Here is a 19,900-nt window from a genome sequence, read left to right as displayed (position 1 = left end):
CAGATGTTTTCTCTGTATGGAATATTTTTGTAGTAGGATTTTTCCAGTTTAGAACTCTTATTTTGCCTTTGTTTTAAATTAAATTTAAAAGAACAACAGTAGAAGAAAGAGTAGTTCCTGTATATTGTTGTGTCTTCCTTTTATATTTATTCCATTCAGGGATGGAGAGCCTTTGTAAAGGGATGAAGACTCATGATGAAAAATGAAAGTTAAAACAGTGATTTTGAGAACATAGTTCTTGAACTGAATGAAGTTGTATGTAGATATCTACACTAATGTATAAATAAGATATGTAAATGTATGTTTACACAGTGTAAGCACACTGTGTTTACAGTTATGACATTATAGGTCATAATCCAAGTTTATTTTCTTGGTGCCATCTGGTGGATAAAACAAGAATTACTTTAAAAAGCCAGTAACTCAATGGAATTCCTGTCAAGCTTCCAGATCTGTGTGTTTGCAGTGAGTCCCCTTTGCTGCCATCCCTTGTTTAGAGCAAGCCCAGTCTTAGTGAATTCCCCTGATCTCATTGCTGCAGCTGCGTCTGATGGAAGAGAACCTGAGGGACCACCAGAGAGCCCAGGATGAGGCAATAACAAAAACTCACTTACTGGAACAGACTGTGAAAAGCTTGGAGTACGAACTGGAAGCCAAAAACCACTTAAAAGATGATCGGGCAAGACAAATCAAACTAATGGAGGTAAAAGATATTAAGAGTTTGTTTCTTTTTTGAAGAGATAAAAATAATTTTGTTTCACATAGATTTTGCTTGGAAGGAATCTATATAGCTTCATGTTTTTGAAAATCCTTGTAGTATTACTGCAGGAATGAATGTGGTGTATTTTAAAGGTAATTTGTTAGCATATCTGTTGTAACATGATATGTTCTAAATTAAAATTTTCTCTCATACTTTTAATTAACTTCTTTTTAATTAATTTTATCTAGTGCTTATCATACAGATTTGCATGATTTTTATTTCTAGGCCCATCATTCAGAACTTCAAAAGTATTTAAAGGTGTAAATTTTGTTTAGCCTTTGATATCAGTTCATTTCAGGAGTCTGAATAACATTGTGCCTCTAACTTTTTACTTGTTCATAACTGTTCAGTTCAACTAGGCTGTCATTTGACTTTCATAAACAAACATCTCTATGTCATTGTACTCAGATAAAAAGAAATTTGTCTTCCAAATGTATAATGTAATGCAGACACTCAAAAATGTATAATGTAATGCAGACACTCAAAAAAACTCTAGAAACATTACAGAATTTATCTTATATTCTTGAAATTGTTGAGAGTGATTTAAAAAAAGGAAACAAAACACTTATTTTACTTCTGTCAAACAAATTCACTCTAAAGCCTTATCTACCTTTTCTGTGTGTTTTAAGACACATTTCAGTTTTCAAGCTTAGTCTTTCAGACACTTTGGGTCCTTGCAGTTTAAAGAAGAATGCCCTGATAGCAATCTGAAGAGGATGGAAATGTGTGCTGAGGTTGCTTTTCTTTGTTCCACTTAGGACAAGTTGTCTCACCTGGAACTTGAGCTTGATGAAGAAAAGAATAATTCAGATTTGTTGTCTGAGAGGATCAGCAGGTGCAGAGAACAGGTACTTGAACAAGTTTTGCAGCTTTTGCTTAATGATTCTATGAAAAAGTGTTGTTAGGATCACAATCAATATTGATCAACTAAATAATAATTAGCAATATGATTTATATGCTACACTTGAGCAGAGCATGTAAATCCAAAACCACCAAGGTTCACAGAAATGCTGAAATATGCTCCCTCCACATCATCACAAACCATTTTTTCCTGTTATTCTAACTGGAAAACAGACACAGGATATATATAAAGACTGAAGACTAGTAAGCCTGTTGTGGACTCTCTTATATTGAAAGATCACTGTTTTAATCATACTGAAAAGTAATTCAGCATAATAGAATCTTAATTCCAAAGAAGGAAGAGGAGGAGCTTCAGGAAATTGTGGAATTACTTAGTGAAATCAGCTGAATCAAGAATGCTAGCCAGTTTCAACAGAGAGGAAGCTTTATTTTCATTACAAGTGTAAAAGCTGATTTACATATATCAAAGGCAAGACAACTGGAAAGTATTTTCTACATAAAAACATCAGTCTTTTGTTCCAGAAATGTAATATAAATTGATGGCCCAGAAAGAGGGGAAGAAGGATTTATTAATGAAGTTGTTTCTCATGGGGCAGAAAATGTAAAGATAAAGTAATACTTGCCAACCTAAGTGAGACCTATCACAGTAACTCAAAAAGGTTTTTGTCTGTATAAGTGGAAGGAAGACGTTGTGGAGACTGTAGGATGAGGCCTCAGTCAAGATAAAAAGTAATCCAGGTATGCCCTGTCAAATAAAGGAACATTTTACCTCTGTCTTCAGTAAAGCCCATGAACGTGCAGGTGGGGGAAATTGGTGTGAATTCATTGGAAATGAGACCATTGAGTTGCAAATTACCAAGTCTTAGGAGAAGTAGGAGTTCATTGGTTTGATGACAGAGGCCTTAATAATGTTATTCAAGATTTCTGAAAAAACTGAAATAAGAAATTGTAGGTCCTATAACAAAGATTTATAATAAACTAGTAAAGTAGAATATAGGGCCTAATTACTGCAAAAGTAGCCAGACATGCATGGCTGAGTGGTCAGGATCATGCAAATGTTGTAATAGTTCATGGAAAAAAATACAGTGATGTGGCTGTCTTGGAATATCATGGTCCAGATAATGTTCTTTGCCTTATTTTTGCTTTCTGGAAGATGTGAAACTGAGGCATAACTCCTTACAGCACATCTGCTGCTGTAACTCTACATGAAGTACTACAGCTCACAGTAATTCCTAAAAGCTCAGGGGACAATTACCATTGAGGTACCCACAATAATCTGTTCTGTTCTCATTTCTCTTTCTCCAGGAAAAAAAAACCAAAACCAAACAACTACTGACAGTCTTTTGAATAGCTGTAGCTTCAGAGGGAGAACAGAAAGTAAAATCTTAGTTTTGTGTTTTTTCAGTGAAATTGTGTGTTCCACTGAGACAGCTGGAGAGTTTAAAGGGAGGTGGAGCTCAGCTTTCTCTCACACATCCTTGAGGCACCAAGGCACCGTTACTTCTTTGTTTGAACTCGGGCTACTGAGACTCTATTTGATTGTAATAAAAACTTTCTGCTGTTGTTCTGTTGATATTGTTCAGACTCAGAGCCAGTGGGTGAAATAGAATATGAAGGACCTGTAATAATGTGGGGTCATGCTGTTGTTAAATCAGGAAGCCTTTAATACTGCAGTCTGTGCCTGTGTTGTAAACCTGGGATAAAAGTACTTTAGTCATAGCTGCCATGGAAGTTAATTTGCTAACTGAATGGAAACCTAAAATACAGTTTGGTGACTAAAATGTTACATAATGGGTAAAAGACATGTTTATTTTGAGGTCTGGAATTTCTCATTTCACACATGAGTTATAAAGGTTGCTTTGTTTTGATTTTATGCCAGAATGACTAAGTAGTCAAATTACTAAAGAGTATTTCAGGGTCTGCTAAGCATTTGTAATGACATGAGAAATTATAATGGATTTATTTTGGTAATATCTGTATTCCTCTACATTTTAAAAACTATTATTATAAATATATTATTTTAACATACTGATAATGAACTATAATACTGAAATTTCCAGTAAAAACAAATTTAAACAACTGGTTCTATTTTACATAAAGCTGAATGTTTGAATAAACATTGGCAAGAATAATAGTTCACATTTCACTTGCCATGAAATGTTATTCTTTCTTAATTTAAACACCCTTTTGAATCTGAATGGCTGCGTGACACACTGTTCTCATCTCCTTTTGCCTTGTTCTAAGAAGTACCACAACAGTGTGGAAACAGGAAAAAAAATGTTAGGGAAAAGTGGGTCAAATCCTATTAGTTTTTAAATGCTAATGTATTAGTAAATCTAGAAAGACCGAAATGCTCAAACCACACTAACACAGACACAAATAGAAAGCCAGAGCACTCAGCTGCTCTTTGAGTCTAAAAAGGCCTCTGGGCAGGGGCAGGCATGGGGAACAGGGACAACCAAAATTACATTTTAATAAGTGATGTTTTTCTATGAACAAGTGAAATGAAGTATCTCTTGCCATATTGACTTCGCAAATATAATTGAAAAATCCTCATGATACCCTCAATAATTCTTGTGTTCTGTGACAATGCAAGCAAGAGTCTATTGACCTTAGAGTTGTTTCCAGTAAGTGTGCAGAATGGACTTGTTAGTTTTCATGACAATTTTAGAATAAACAGATAGGGATAAAATTACACTGAGCTGTATAATCTGCTTCCTTTTAGTAAAGTGTTCCCTGTGGAGAGCTGCTCTTTAGTTGGCACTGGCTGTGGGTAGCAAAGAAATTAAAATCTGCATATAAAGGTTGTTTTTCAATTTTGAAGCATCAAAGGGATTTTTTTAGCTTTAACTTTCTTCTTGATTAATCATTGGGTTTTTTGGTCACATACTTGGAAATTGTCTAAGGTATCTATTATATACATATATATGTATTACACACACTACTTGGGAATTAATAGGAAACATTGGCTGTAAACCTGTGAGATGATAAACAATACTGATGGCATCTGCATTATTATTAGAAATCAAATTACTTTCACTATCATGAATTCAACAGCTGCTTTTAATCCTAAAGATGGCACAAAATGATAAAGCTCTGTAAAATCTGATACAGTTGCTTTTCTCTTGTTAGCATTCTTCAAATGCAGCTGTGATAAGTGTTGCCTTAAGCTGCAGAAATAGTTTATTCTTTTAACACAGTTATGAGATATTAGCCATAGGAAGGGCAGAATACGGAACATGGAGTCCCACATGGTACATACACAGAGCATGGCCACGAAACTGGTTCATCTCACTGCTGTGAAATAAGTGGAATTCAAGCACATTTTGTCACACAACTCTTTTTCTCCTTTGTGCATGTTAATTACATGTTTTAAAACTGTTTAACTGTTGAAAAACAGAAGAAGATAAAACAGTTTATATCTCCTCCAGCAAAAATTCTATCTGCTGCCCTTTTCTTTTAACAAGCTCCTGTAGATATTTGTATGTAACTTACTGATCCTAATCAGACCTGGATCTTTTTCTCTCCCCCACTACCTTTCTGTGAGGTTGCTTTTACCAAGAGTTGTCCAACAACTGTAGCAGTCATCTTGGAAATATAATAATTGTCCTCTAAATAATTCCTTAGTTTGAATCTTGGGAAGGCTGCACAAATTTGTTACAGCCTCTGAGCACAGTAAGAGCACAGTGGAACCTCAGAGTGGTCCATTAAGCAAGTTCCTACATAAAACAAAACCCCTTTCTTCAGTTAACAGCTACATTTTTAATTAGTCCTTCATTTTACCACAAATTTAGCTGTATTTTTTCCTGTGTCTGTCTTGCTAAAGCAATTACAGCAGAATAAATTCTATGTAATCCCTCACATTATAACTTTTTTCATATATTTCATTAATAAATACAGCTATTATACACATGTGATTCTAATTTGTGTCTATAAAGTAATACTTTACTAGATAATATTTTACTATATAACATATAAAACATTGTTATTATTAGGCTTCCATGTGACAATGAGAGCTTTTAAGAAATCACCCAGCTGTTGAGAACACAGCCACGTGCTGCCATTGGTGTTCTAGGAGCTGTTATGACCTCAGTTTTCAGGAATGCCTTCTACTACTCTGTCCCCATCCTGTGACATAACATATGCAATTGCATGTGCTGATGCCATTATTTGTATTCATATATCAATTTACAAGCTCCAGAAAAAGTGCAAATTACTTCCTTTAACCATGATTAACTAAAAATGTATCTTTTAATATTATGTTGTGGTTAAAAAAATAAGGCCTAGGGCAAATTTTCATCTGCTGTACTTGTTTAACCTTCACATTCTTAACATTGCTTTTGGATTTTTTTATGCAAGAATTCCCAATGACATTTGAAAGTCCTTTACTGAGATAAATCTGTAACTGAGGGTTGCTTAACTGGGATGGTGTGTTCATGCAAGTTCATGTGTAACTGATGCAAAGCAGGGAAGAGTGCTGTGGCCACTGAAATCTTTATCAGTCTTTTTTTTGCAGGGCCAGTAACTGATACAGATATTCACTGTGTTCCCCAGATGATACCTATCATAAAATGCCCTGTACAGTGTAAACCACAAACGCTGTGGTAGCATTTGCTGTGCCTGTAAAAGTATCTTTAGAGGTTTGCAGGGAGTCTCAGAAAGACTGGAAGCAAGATAAGTATTTCCAAAGCCACACAAACTTTGTTCTTCAGCACCAAAGCTTCAGTAGCAGCTCTTAGGTAGTTTGGAGTTTTTCTCTGAGCTCAATTTTTTTTTTCCAATCAAATCCAATAGTGAAGTAAAACAAACTAATTTTGCATTCTTATCCTGAGTCTTTATTGATTAGGTAGCTTTTTAACATCTTTACACATGGAGAATATATCTTCCTTGTGGTTATTGAATATGGAGCAGAAATATTAACAGAAACTGTAGAAAAAGTCGTCTTTCAACAAAACAAGCAAAACCCAACCCCTTTCCAAATCTAGAAGTTGGTGCCCCTCCAGTACAACAGACATGACATTGACTGAAGGAGGGGAGCAATGTTTGTACCCATCATCCAGCAGAGTGTTGAAGAAGAGATTTTACTACTCCCACACATAAAGAAAACTGCAATTCTCTGTGGAGTGTTTCACTGAGTTCTGGGCACTTGTGTGCAGGCACCAGGTTCTGTTTAATAAAGTGAAACTTTACTTAGACAAGTCAGCAGCTTAAATGTAAGGTACCATTTCAGAGGTTCAGACTTAGGTATGAAGAAAACAACTGAAAAGATGTTTGAAGAGGGATGTGATGTTCCAGACCTCAGTCCTGCCAAGTGATGTGTCTTTTATAGAACAGCTTAGAATTGAGTTCCTTGCTAGAGAAGATATATGGTAAACATCAACAATATCCAATGTGGGTGAGAAATGCCTAGAATGAGTACTGGAAATAACATGGACTTCTTGAAGCAGCAAGTTTTGTCCAAGATTGTAGCTGTAAAGCTCATCTGAAATCATGTATATGTCTTGAGTTATGAGAAAGAACACATTGCTTATTGCATAGGTATATGTAGTTTATATATACACATACACATACAGATAAATATAATTTAAGTCTCTTATTAAAAAAATTCTGTCTTCTTTCTCTAATAGATTGAACAAATGAGGACAGAGCTACTTCAGGAGAGAGCTATAAAGCAAGACTTGGAGTGTGACAAAATTTCCTTGGAAAGACAGGTAATTATGTCTGGTTGTAAATAACCACTTTCAGAGGAGCTGTTCTGCCAAGGCTGAACAGCCCTTCAGGAACGCTGCTGAAGATATCATTTAAAGTAATTGGGATTTTAGTTGAGTGTTTTCTTCTGTAGTAGTAAACAATTCTTCTGCAGCTCAGTGGTCTTTGAAAGCCAGGTTACTTATCATAGCCCTTAGGTGAGATCCAGAGGAAAGATATCTCAACAAGCCATAGAATTATTTAAAAACTCAAGGACATAAAACAGATTGTAATGGGAATTTAGAGAGCATGCTAGTACAACACACCTAATTAGGTGCCTTCCATTATGTGACACTGATCTCATCTTAATTGTTTGAGAAAAAAGAATGCCACCTACTGGTATATACTATGTACATTCTTATACTTTAGTTCTGATCTTCCTGTCATAGTCCTTTTTTCTGTGTTTGAGACCTGAGATCATGTTTTGAATTTTTGTAACAAAGAGCTTTATTTTTCTGGTTATCATGTAACTTTTTAATTGTTGTGGGGTTTTTTTTCTGTCAATTCTTTGACTAGGTCCCCATTGAAAACCTATATTACCTAGCCTCAGAAAAATTTAAGTATAAATCTTAGCAAAAAGTCTCCTTTTGAGCTATTTTTGTAGTAGGAATATCATTGGAGAGTTAAGAAAGTCAGGGGGAAGAGAAATATTCCAGGTGCCCTGGCTTTCCACAGAAAGTAGAGGGACACCCCAGTAATAGCTTTGATAAAGTAAAGCGGTATTGGATGTAAATAATTCCCTTGTCTACTTGTTCTAGCCATACACCAGTGATTTATAGGGCAAGAACACAGAATTTTACAAAAGAATTTGGTGTAGCATTAAAAAAAAAAGCATTTGAAAAAAAATTGGCACATTAGAAAGTACTGCTGGAAGGGGCCTGCAACCACCTGAGGTTTAAGTGTCCATTTAATCCTAAAACTTGAACTGAAGCTGCACACTAAATTCTTTTCAATAAGCCAAAGCAGAAAATTTGTTTGTAGTAAACTGGAAAATTTCAATAACTTTCCATGATCACTGAATACCATACTGCTCACTGTACATACTGACACATTTTTCTGGAGACGTGACTTTGGTGTTAAGGTGATATTTGTCAGTCTCAGTAGGAGTGTATTAACCAGGTGTGTTCCAACCCCAGAACAAGGAGCTGAAGAGCCGAATCCTTCACCTGGAGGGCTCTTACCGATCCAGCAAGGAGGGACTCGTGGCTCAGATGGAGGCAAGGATCACAGAGCTGGAAGAACGACTGGCAAATGAGGAGAGGTAAAACCAGTAATGTTAAGATCAAAACATGCATATTTATGCTTGTTATTATGGCCTTTTGCTAATATTAAATCTCTCTTACAATTAACCTGTTTTGGTTTCACCAAATTAAAATGGTTACTGTTTCATAAAAGTATTCCAAATTTTCTTTTTTATTGCAAGCCCAGTAGTTTGTCTTAAAATTTAAAACTGGGCACATGGTTCCATAGCTCCTTATTTTATAAAAGTCTAATATCAGGAGCAGGTTTAGAAATATTAACTGTACTGTAACATCCATTTTCATGTTCACTATGTTTAATCTTGGGGGAGTATACTTTTGTTGCTAAATGTTGCTATGGTGTCAGAAGAAATTCTCCTTAGTCATTTCTGCTTATGAACCAATTTCCCAATATGTTGCATGAAATCAGTAAATCCAAGCAGGGAGCCTAAGTATTTATTTAATTCTTATAAGATTGTTAAAGAATTAAATTATCAGGATCGGGAGCATTTCAGTTCCTTTTTCACAAACCTCTTTTCTTGGTTTTGGTTCTTTACTAGGGATAGAGTCAATTTCCAGCTAAGTAACCGCAGACTTGAGAGAAAAGTGAAGGAGTTAATGTTGCAAGTGGATGATGAACATCTGTCATTGACTGATCAGAAGGACCAGGTAGGAGGAAAGACTAATATGCAAATATCTGATATCAATCCTACTATCCTAAACCATCATGTATAAAAGATACAAGACAAATAGGGGTAGATTCTGATTACTCTGTTTATGAACTCCCATTTAGTGATATTTGCAGCTGCCATTGCATCATGTGCTTTTGTCTAGTACTAAATTGTTACTAATTTTAAAAATTATTAAAAGAAAGTTACAGAAGCAATGCTAATTTAAGAAATAAAGCAAATAACAGACAGTTATTGATCCTATAAATATACCAACAAGTAATCTGTTTTGCCACCATAAAATTTTGTTTAAAGAAAAAAACTGTTTACTGTTAAATATAGGCTGTAAGTCTAAGCACACACTGATGTTCCAACAGCAATGGGCTCTACCATTACTGTGCTCTTTGTGGATTCAAACATGGTTTGTTTCAGCACCTGAGCCAACAGTTAAATATTCTGCCTCAAGAATGAACAGTGTGTTTCAAATTGCAAACATCCATTACAGAAATGATCTTTAACAATCCTCTGGGTTTTTGGAATGTATTTTATAGTATCTGTCTGTTAAAGTTGCTTAACTTAGACACACTTATAACTCTACTCTGTTGTAATTGATAACCAGTTCTTGCTATCACATAATACCGTCTCACTCTACCAAAGCTCTTTGTGCTTGCTGCTGGTTTTTCTCTGTAAAAAAAAAGTATCACAATATTTTTTCTTAAAGTCTAATGCTGACTTTCAAATATTTCTGAAGCAGAGGATTACAGTGTCACTACACTGGCAAAGTTTTGTCTTTATTCTCCCTCTCATAGATGCTGGAAGAATAAAATTCCTTTGTTAAAATAGTCCTCTAATCAGATGACATGTAAATATTGCAGCTGAGTTTGCGTTTGAAAGCAATGAAACGTCAAGTTGAAGAAGCTGAAGAAGAAATAGACAGACTGGAAAATGCTAAAAAGAAACTTCAGAGAGAACTTGAAGAGCAACTAGACATAAATGAACAATTGCAAGGACAGCTTAACACTGCAAAAAAAGAATTAAGGTAGGATGAGTTGTCAGACCTTCCGGTTCTGTATCACACCACTTCTCACACGTTTGACCACTTGCTGCTGTAGTCCATAAACTGAGGGCTTCCTCTGCAAGTTTGGCATCAGCACACAGTTTGACACAGACCTGTGAAACTCTCCAGGTGTCCCAGCCTTCTTTCCAAGATCTCCCTAATGAATACAGTCATTGAGGCAGGGAATGTAAAATGGAAAAAAGTGGTGGGACTTGACACTCTTACCATTTGTAGCCGTAAAAATTTCCCTAATGGCTGAGAGGTACAGTCATCCTGTGTGAGTTTTCCTTGGCCATCTGTGAACATCCCAATGTGCAAAGTTTACAGTTTCCTCTCTCTGCCACTTTACTTAGAGGTGCTTGAAAATGTGATTGCTTGATCTTGTGCACGTTTCCTTCATGTAAGATGTGGCCTATGATAACCCCTGCTGCAGCACTTTGACATCCTTCAAAAATGTAACTCCTGCCTGTCAATGTTGAAAGCTTTCTCTTTAGTGTTCTGTGTGTAGATGTGGTGTTTTAATAGCAAATATGTGTATTTTTGTTTTAGTAGACTGAAGAAGTCACCAAGTAAAGTGTTGGCTGATTCTGATGATGATGACGACGATGATGATGATTTCAGCACGGATGGTGATAGTCTCTGTGAAGTACCTTCAGGAAATAATTTCTCAAAAGATGAGGACACAAAAATCTAAATAAGTATGGATGCAATTCCTTGAAAGTACTGGAAGAATAACATAAATTATCAAGAAACTGGATATTCTAGAAGCCAAATGACGTAAAGGGATTTAAGAGTTGGGAATATAATGTTTCCATTTATATTGTGCCATTTTCTTATTTAGATCTCCACTGTTTATTATAGAAAACAGGATTGCATTATAAAACACCTATAAAACTATATATATCTATAAACTGCTACTGAAAATGTGGGAATAATATTTCACATTGGAAATGGGATTTTGCTAAAATTCTGTTCAAGTTAAAAGCCATCTGATATTAATTCAAAATTAGTTTTTAGTTATTAAAAGCTTTTCCCTAAAATTAAGGAAACTATGGAAGATTATTTAATAATTGTAAGTAATGAGAAATTATGTATAAAATGTAAATATTTTAAATTTAATCTTTTTATTGACTACTTTAGTACTATTTTGTAAAGTTTCAAATATTATATAAATCCGTTTGATATGTAAAATCTTTAAGTTTATATTGAATGCTATGTTTGGGTTTTCACTAAGAGGAAAACAAATGAAAATGAATACATTTCATGCACTACAGAGCAGATTGATAGTTCCTGGGCCAGGAAGGACATTTAAACACCAGTGTAAGTTTTATTGTATGTGTTCTGTATATTAGAGGTCAGATGTTAATCCTGCCTGTTGATTTTAAAAGGACCATCACATCTGCATGATGAGAGAGGCTTGGCTTCAACTTCCATGTCAACCTCATTTGGGAAGCTTTCTGTTCTCAGTAGGGAAGGGTGAGAATGATGCCACTCATTTCTTGGTATCTTCCATTTCCTGAAAGGAATTCAGTTCTGCCAGAGGCAGAATGTTATAGGCCTGCTGATTTGAAGACATTGGAACAGTCTTATCTTGCAAGTTTCTAAAGAGTCCCACTTGTTCCAGTAAAGTTACTTGTGGTCTTTGACTTAAGTACATGCTTAAATCTGTTAATTGATATGAAAATTTTATGCTGCTGGCAAGAAATTGCACCAAGGAAACAGAAAGCATGTAATCTGATTTTTCTTTCTAAGTTCTTGACCATCTACTAGTGATATATTGCAGTGCATGGTCATATCTGCAGAAATATTGGTATTTCATTTTACAGAAGTATCTGTATTTTGGGTTTTCCATCTATTCAACAAATTTTGTGGGAAATTTAAAAGAAAGAGCATTGAAGATTTTATTTTAAAACATTTTCTGTTTTGTTGCTAAAAATATTTTTTGCCATTTGTATTACACCAGACTGGTTTTGCTCCTTTGCAAATCTAGACTTCTAAGGAAAGGGCATTACTACAAAATTTTGTTAATAAACCATAGTTAGGTCCTGTCTATTTATCAGTATTTGTCTGCAGTTACAGGTTAGCGAGCACTTGTTCATTGATTTGATCAAGTAATCATGGAATTGTAAAAAATACTTTGAACTGAAGTTGCTGGGAGCTTCCATTATTCCCACAAAGGAATCTGCTGCAGAGAACAAATTGAACAGCTCTGCCAGTGAGGCTGGCAGATGTGGTTAAAGCAAAAGTCTTGACAATGGCAGTGTCCATTTTCATACAGTTACATGAAATGAAACTCCTGCCTGCGAGGTCAGAAATACATTCCTGCTTAACAGATCGCACCCTCTTTGCCGTGGAATTCCCTTCAACTTGCTTTTGTTCATTTGAGTTGGACAGGAAATAATTGGAATGGCAAAGTTGTCTCTGAATCTCGTATCTTTTCCAGTAGCATGCACATGGAATATTTTGCAGTGTTGGCATTACTGTTTTGACATCACAGGAACAGCCTTTCATCCAAGAAGGTCTGTACTGACAATCATCATAGAAACTGCTGTGATTTATTTGTTGTTTCATTTGCATGGTTATGTAGACTTAACTTCAAGCAACTGATTCCAATCCCCAGTACTCTATCCTATAATTTTCATAGATGACTTATTTCAAACTACTGGAAAAAAATCACTTAATATTGCATCTACCTCCAGTTACACTAAACTGTAAAAGAAAAATTCACTTAAAATAAACAGTCAGTGCTCTCAGTTCTACTTTGTGCATTTACCTTGGTATGATAATTGAATTTCAAATAGAAGGCATGTTTAAAACATAACAAGAAAATAATTATCTGGGAAATATTGATGCTGTAAACAAATTTCTGCATTTTTTCTCTTTGGATAGCTACTTTCTTTGTAACTTGTAAAGCAGGTGGCAGGTGTAGCATCTAGAAGACTCCTCATGTGATCTTAGAAGGAGGAAGACAATATTGTTGCAGCAATTCTTCTTAGTAAACCTCTTCTTTTTCAGGAAAAGAACTTGTCTTTAGTTTCTTCACTTGGACTTGCCAGTGGCTTTTCCTCTTTAGAGTTCTCAAATAATATGACTAAAAGTCTTAAGACACTGAAAAGGATATTTCAATTCATTCACCAAGCAGTTGGTAGCTCTGTTTCTCGATACTTGTTAACTATGGTGATGGTAAAATCATCTTCATTGCCACAAACAAAATTTATAGTAGCTTACAGTCATCTTATTTGTTCACTTCACCTCCTGTTTGCTCTCATCAAAGCCCATGTTCAAAGTTTAGTTTAGAAAAATTTTCCTGGTTTTTTTTTTTCATGTAATCTATTTTTAAAATTCATTTCAGCAGAAGCTCTTGACCCATAAAAGGAAGCAAGAGGGGGGTATGTGTAAAGAAATATGGTTAAAAGACATTTAGTGCCTAGAAGTTTGTATAAACATCAGAGTTGTAGTGTATTACGGAGACATGGCTGGAATTTTGAGCTGTACAGACCTTCAGTTTTCTTCCACAGTACTTCAGTATCTCTTAAACAAACAGACCTGAGCTAAATGATGTTTTCTATGTCGTCTAAACTGATGACATTTATAGTGGATGCTTGTCTCTCAGTGTAAGTAATCTACAGTGAACAGTGAACTTTTGGTCCTTTCTGGGATTAATGGCCTTGGTTTTCTGAGTCTGTTATGGTAGATAGGAGAAGACAAATTACTTCTACAAGAGGTTTTTTTCTGTTTTAAATCAGCAGCATTTGGCAAGTGCTCCAGTCTTTACATGGCAGCTTCTATACAGTGCAAAATATGTAAATGTTAAGCAAGTGAAGAAAATCCTCCTGTCTTCCATAGACTCCTAACTTACTAAGTAAAGAAATTAAAGATACTCATCACAATAATGCATTTTAATGCCATTGAGTTTGGAAGGCATCCCTTTTCATAAAAGCATTAAGATCTTTCAGACATAATATCTCTTGTTAGTGCCTGAAGAAGTAAAAAGGAGAAGTTGTCATCTTGCTGTCCCCTGTACCTGTTTCCCTTCACTGCACTTTATTTAAGGAAACTCCTGTACCATGCAAATACTTTAGTTCATCACTGTGCTTTTTACTGTTCAATCACCAGGCACGTTTCCCCCCACAATTCTGTGTGATGAGACTGTAACTTGTTGATTAATCTGTGTATTTCTCTGATTTATCCTCTTTCTTCTGAACTTAATTCTTCCCTTTTCCTGATTAAATAATCTGTTCTGATTTATAAATTATTTTCTAAACTGTTTCAGAAGCCATGTGTTTTCCTAATTTTTACAGACCAGCTGTGTGCTTTGCTGAGTGAGCTACATAGTGCAATAGCTTCAGCTTTTAAGCCTTTTCTGGATCACACAGCATATTTTAGTAATTAAATGTTGATTCTTTTCGCTTACTGGAGCTTCCTATCCTGTGAGTAGAGCGACACATTTCAGCTGCTTAATTTCTACCAACTGTACTTCTCAAGTAACATTGCAAAATGTTCAAAGACTTTGCTGAAAGAGCAACATTCTTTAGAAATTGCCAGGGTTTCTTACACATTTAATTTCCTTTTTTGCATAAGGTTCTGACTAGGTCACATGTTTAACCCCCTGACCCTACTGTGTTATACTGAGGGAAATTTCATTGGCATCTCAAAATTTACTCAGGAGCACTGGGCTATTAAGAAAAAGGTATAGAATTAATAGATATTTTTGTATTACAGGTTTTTCTTTTAATATGTAAGAAAGGAAAGACTTAAGAAGAAGGGGAGTGAAGTTCAGCAGACAAGGCCAAGTGCTGTAGTCAGTTTGCCTCACCTACCTCAGTAGCAGCATGACAACCCTTTAATGGTTGGTACCAGGGAGTTCAGTAGAGACTGTTTTATGTAAGCTGGAACATTTGATCTTTTTTCCATTTCTAATAACAATTTACTGCTTTATTTAGATCCTGAAGCTTCATGCCATTAGCAGAAGAACAGGCAATAAAAAAACATATTTAAATTCAGAGCACAGGTGGAGGATGAGAGCTTAAGCTCTCCAAGTTGTCAGTAGGAAAGCTGTAGGAACACTTCTGTGTGAGTGCAGAGGAGGAACTCACTGCAGGTAACTCCATTACAGGTAACCTGAGTTTTGCTTTGCCTTCTGTGTACTTCTGTTTTTCAGCAGAATGGGCTTTCTGAACAGTGCTTCATGTGTTAGGTTACCAAGCTATTTTCACTAGTTTCAAGTACTCCTTTCATCTTGGTTGTATGCAGGCTGGCTAGGATGGACCCTACCAAAAGGCATAATGGGAAGTAAGAAAAAAAACCACAGCAGGAAAGATTCAACTCAGGATCCAGTTCTGATTAATTTGATTTTGACCATCCCTTCACTCTTAAGGATCCTGGCACACATCTGAGATTGAATGTCTGGCTCTGCAGTAACCAGCAGGCTCTGTGGAGTATCTTTTTTGCAGAACAACAGCCTTAAGTATAGATTTCCTTGCTTTATGGGGAGTTTCAAATCTGGTTTTCTTCAAACAAGAAAATGGTTTATTGTGAAACAGGTAGAATGGCTATGAAAAGTGGAAAGGAAGAAATAATAAAGTGAGTCCAATTAAACTATGTAAAAGCAGTAAAATCAGCCAACTAAAGAAAGGAAACTTCCTGAATTAGGCTGTGTGTACTTTAAACACAGCCCACTGTGCCTTGCTATTTCAGGACATATTGTGTATGGTATCCAGCTATTTTAGAGATAAGATCAAATTTGTAATTTAGATCAGAATGTCCCTCCCAAGTGTGAACTTGTGAAGCATTACTGAGTCACAGTGGAAAACTATGGTCTGTGAGGATATAACAGACCAACTCAAAATGCTCTCAAACGTGGAAATTCAGTTTTCTAAATGAAACAGGTTCTGTTTGGAGACCCTGCTGGGCCAGCTGCCCACAACACAGCAGCCCCATAAAGGTGCAGGTAAGTGTGTCAGGACTGCCAGACTGTGCTGCTATGCTTTCTAACACAGTACCTGGCTGATGGTCTCTCTTACCCTTCCCAGTTGTGGTTCTTCATCAGTGACAAGTGCAGCCTCTGCTGGAAGACCCAATGTGTGGCTTAGATGCATCAGGCCAGAGAGGATGTGAAGAGAGCTTACCACCAGATGTCTGGGAAAATGAGTTAACCTTTCCTTATTCACAGCAATGAATAAGGTAATGTTCCCAGGTGCTGACAGAAAGGTGTGGCTGTTTGATGGGCGGCTGTTGGGACATTCTGCGTTTTTTGGCAAGTTTAGAGTTTTGGGATATTTTGGTCAGAGGATAGAAAAGGAAAAAACAGCCCAAAATACACCCCTGTCCTGGATGTACTCTCCAGGTGCCTGCTGGTTCTTCTCTTCCTTGTGGGTGAAATCTGTATGCCTGGGATTTTGACTTCACTCTTTGCTGACCATGTCCACAAGCACAGTGGGAGGCAGGCAGTGCCTGCAGTCTGCTGTGGTGACATTGCCAGGGTGGTAGCACAGGAAATGTTAGGATGCACTGTGGCCATGACATTAAACACCTGTCCTTCAGCTTTATTTGAGCAAAATAAGGAGCTTTCTTTACTTGTGCAGTAGCTGCTTACCTTGCCTCTTGGTGAGTGTTTGTATTCACCTGGTGGCTCTTACTGTAAAGCCTCACAATGCTTTTCCAGGGAATGCAGGTGCTTATGGCTCAAAGCTGGATTACCCAAGCCTCAGGAGGCTGTGACTAAACTGCAGCACCCATCCATGTCATTAGCAGCTGCAGCTGAAGGCCAGTGCAGGTGGAGGGAGGAAACTGGATACCAGGAAGCTCAGTTGGTTCTGCAGTCAGCTCAGCTCTGTTCTGTGGGGTGTCAGCACCAGTGCACAGGGTAATTCCTGCATTGAATAGGTCTCCACTCTGAGTGACTAAATAGTCCTGCACTTCCTATGCCTGCAGAGTCTGGAGCACTAGATATCATGTAATTGAGCTTTTATTCCACAAACTTTTGTAAAGTCTAGTAATTTTAGCTTTTCTTTTCAAGAATATTAAATTATCAACCAAGCACAGAGGCACTGTGCCTCTTACCACAGTTGTGAGTGTGCCCAGCTGCCAGCTGTGAGCCCTGGGAGGATGCTCTGAGGATGAGCTGAGTGGAGATAGAGTCAGATACAAGCAACACGTTTTAACTTTGACTGGCACTTTATCTTGTCAGTGCAATTTTTCTTACCCCCGTTGCCATTTTTACGAATTAGAAGTAATGTAGAGGAAAAATGGGATATTAACACCCAGTTAACTTTGCTGCTCCTCTGAAACGATTCTGTGCTTAGCAGAGCTTGGAATTTCTGGCTCTTGAGAAAAAAAAATACTGTTTTTCGACGTAAGACGTTTGGAAATCTTAAACTGGGAACTGCAGTGGGGTCTCGGCTGAGCTCCAGCAGGGCGGGGAGAAGGCGCGGGGAGCGCGGCCCGCAGGGGGCAGCAGAGCGGGGCGGCTGCGGCCCCTCGGCCCTGAGCGTCTTCGGTGCCTCCTCCGCGGAAATCAATTCTCTGCTGAAATCCGAGACAGAACTGCCAGGTTTCCCTTCGGGAAGTAGTCTGTTCAGAAAGTGACATGCTGCTCGACAAAAATCCTTTTCAGTGTAGAACCATAGTCAAAGTAGCATTCAAGGTGTTAAGGTAAATGAAGTGACTGATGTGAGAAGGAGGATGGTGCTTTCCTATCAAAATGTTGGTGCTGTAAGTACTCAGATACTATTGCAAAACTCTGTAAGAAGACAGAAAATTGAATGGTTCTGAGTATGAAGAAATTTACCATTAATTTATGAAGCACAGAAAAAGCACAGAGTATCTCATCTTGACTGTTCAGTGACACTGTAACAAGGTGACAACCTCCAGAATAGAGCAAGGATAACAAAAATTGGTACTTTAAAACAAAAATATACAGCATGATTAGACACACCGGTCTTGATGGTGATAATTTATCAAAACACAGAAGTTCACAGCTGGTAAGAACACCCATTATTCATGAAAATGTGATGGCTGGAGTTATGCCAGACAAAGATCAATCTAACCATACCATCTGTACGTGTGCTTGTGTGCCTTTCCTGCACTGCAGACATCCAGCCTAGAGATGAGGAAGTTTATGTCACGTTCCCATCAGGGTCAAAACTTCAGCCAAATATGTTTTTCTAGATGCTTCCTTTGTTGTCAGAAAATCACCTTTAAACTGAAATTATTCCAAATGATGATGAAATCCTGCTTATGGTTACAGCATATTTATGCAGAAAAGGCATCCTATTAAACAGGAAGATTTGTTTGTATGGGTAGGATGCATAAAGTGTTCTAGTCATACTCATCTTCCTTTGCAATTTACGCCCACATTGGGCACTGTCTTTGCATAACCCAAGGAGAGGAAAACAATAATCTATTGAGAAATCTACAGAAATGTTCAGCAGGAATACAATTATGTATTCCAATGTCAAATTCTATAGGATCTTTTTGTCTGTGCTCTCTTCTCTTGTTACTCCATCAAAATACTATATGTGTGTTTTAACAAAGGAAAACCCCAAAATTCATAGAGATTCTGTAACTCCAGTTATATGAGAAGTGGGAAATGTACCAAAATGTCTTAATAAGACCTTGCTAACCTGTCTGCTGTCAGAATATTTTGGTGTACTTTTCATTCCAATTCTTTAGCAAAATACACTGTCATAGGACAGTGGATTAAGGTTTTGAAAGTGTTTGTTTCTCCTCCATATGGTTTACTAAAAACAAGCTAGAAAATGAACAATCATCAGGTGTTTTCAATGTACCCAGTGCATGCTATTAATATATTATAACCTCTGTTCTACAGAAGTAGAAATTGCTGGGAATTTGGCTATGGACTATACAGGGAGGAGGATTGGATCTTGTGTTACTATATTAATCATTGGGTAAATGTTTCTCTAAAAGGTAGGATTATAGAAATTTCCAGAGGCAGACTGATGGTCTAACATCCTGTTTTCAACAGCTCTAATTCCCAGGGCCCCATAGGAAGGCAGATCCCCTCCTTTCCTTCCCCCCATGTCAGCTGTGTCAGAGACTGCTGTCAGTCTCTCTCAGGTAAATCTGGCTGATAACTCAGGCTGATTTCATGGCAACCATTCTGCCTGACCTAAAGCTGAGCCTGTAAACCCACCCACAACCATGTGTGTATCAACCTCTTCCTTCAGGGCTTCTTTACTCTGTGACCTGTGGCAGCATTGGATCTCCAGGTTAATTATAACAGGCAATAAGATATTTCCTTTGTACTACTTTAATTCTATTAACCCACATTAATATCCAGAGCATCTCCGTTTACTTTTCAGTTATTATCAGGTAGATGCTAGTAAAAAATGAGAGCACAAGTAGGGCAATTTTCTTGTCATGATTTTTGGTGTCTTTCTGTTCTTGTTCTGTACCAGGGAGAATTGGTGTTTCAGACAGGTCTGTTCTGAGCACTCATTGCTCTCCATACCCCTCTTGTATCTGTTTTCTATGCTTACATCCAAACTGTCACGCTTGTGACTGTGTATCTGTGAATTTTAAAAAGCTTTGTGAGTTCTTCTTAGAGAAA

General features: G+C 36.9%; 1 protein-coding gene across 4 annotated transcripts in view; it reads left to right on the top strand.

Annotated features, from left to right (window-relative positions):
- CGNL1 (cingulin like 1) overlaps window positions 1-14,000 on the top strand; it is a 55,735-nt gene extending 41,735 nt beyond the window's left edge. Inside the window, exons 13-19 of one of the 4 annotated variants that reach the window (XM_064722291.1) lie at window positions 539-700; window positions 1,516-1,605; window positions 7,246-7,329; window positions 8,503-8,627; window positions 9,165-9,273; window positions 10,148-10,311; window positions 10,882-14,000. In XM_064722291.1, the coding sequence (XP_064578361.1) occupies window positions 539-700; window positions 1,516-1,605; window positions 7,246-7,329; window positions 8,503-8,627; window positions 9,165-9,273; window positions 10,148-10,311; window positions 10,882-11,023 (876 nt within the window). In that variant the 3' untranslated portion in view covers window positions 11,024-14,000. Of the gene's footprint in view, window positions 1-538; window positions 701-1,515; window positions 1,606-2,923; window positions 3,290-7,245; window positions 7,330-8,502; window positions 8,628-9,164; window positions 9,274-10,147; window positions 10,312-10,878 lie in introns of those variants that run through there. The other 3 variants (XM_064722290.1, XM_064722293.1, XM_064722292.1) reach the window with 3 other exon arrangements.
- Window positions 14,001-19,900: the final 5,900 nt, after the last annotated feature.

This window comes from Zonotrichia leucophrys, chromosome 10, assembly GCF_028769735.1.
Source record: "Zonotrichia leucophrys gambelii isolate GWCS_2022_RI chromosome 10, RI_Zleu_2.0, whole genome shotgun sequence".
Classification (NCBI taxonomy): Eukaryota; Metazoa; Chordata; class Aves; order Passeriformes; family Passerellidae; genus Zonotrichia; species Zonotrichia leucophrys.
The sequence above is the reverse complement of the archived record's forward strand: the minus strand, read 5'-3'. Positions and strand labels throughout refer to the sequence as shown.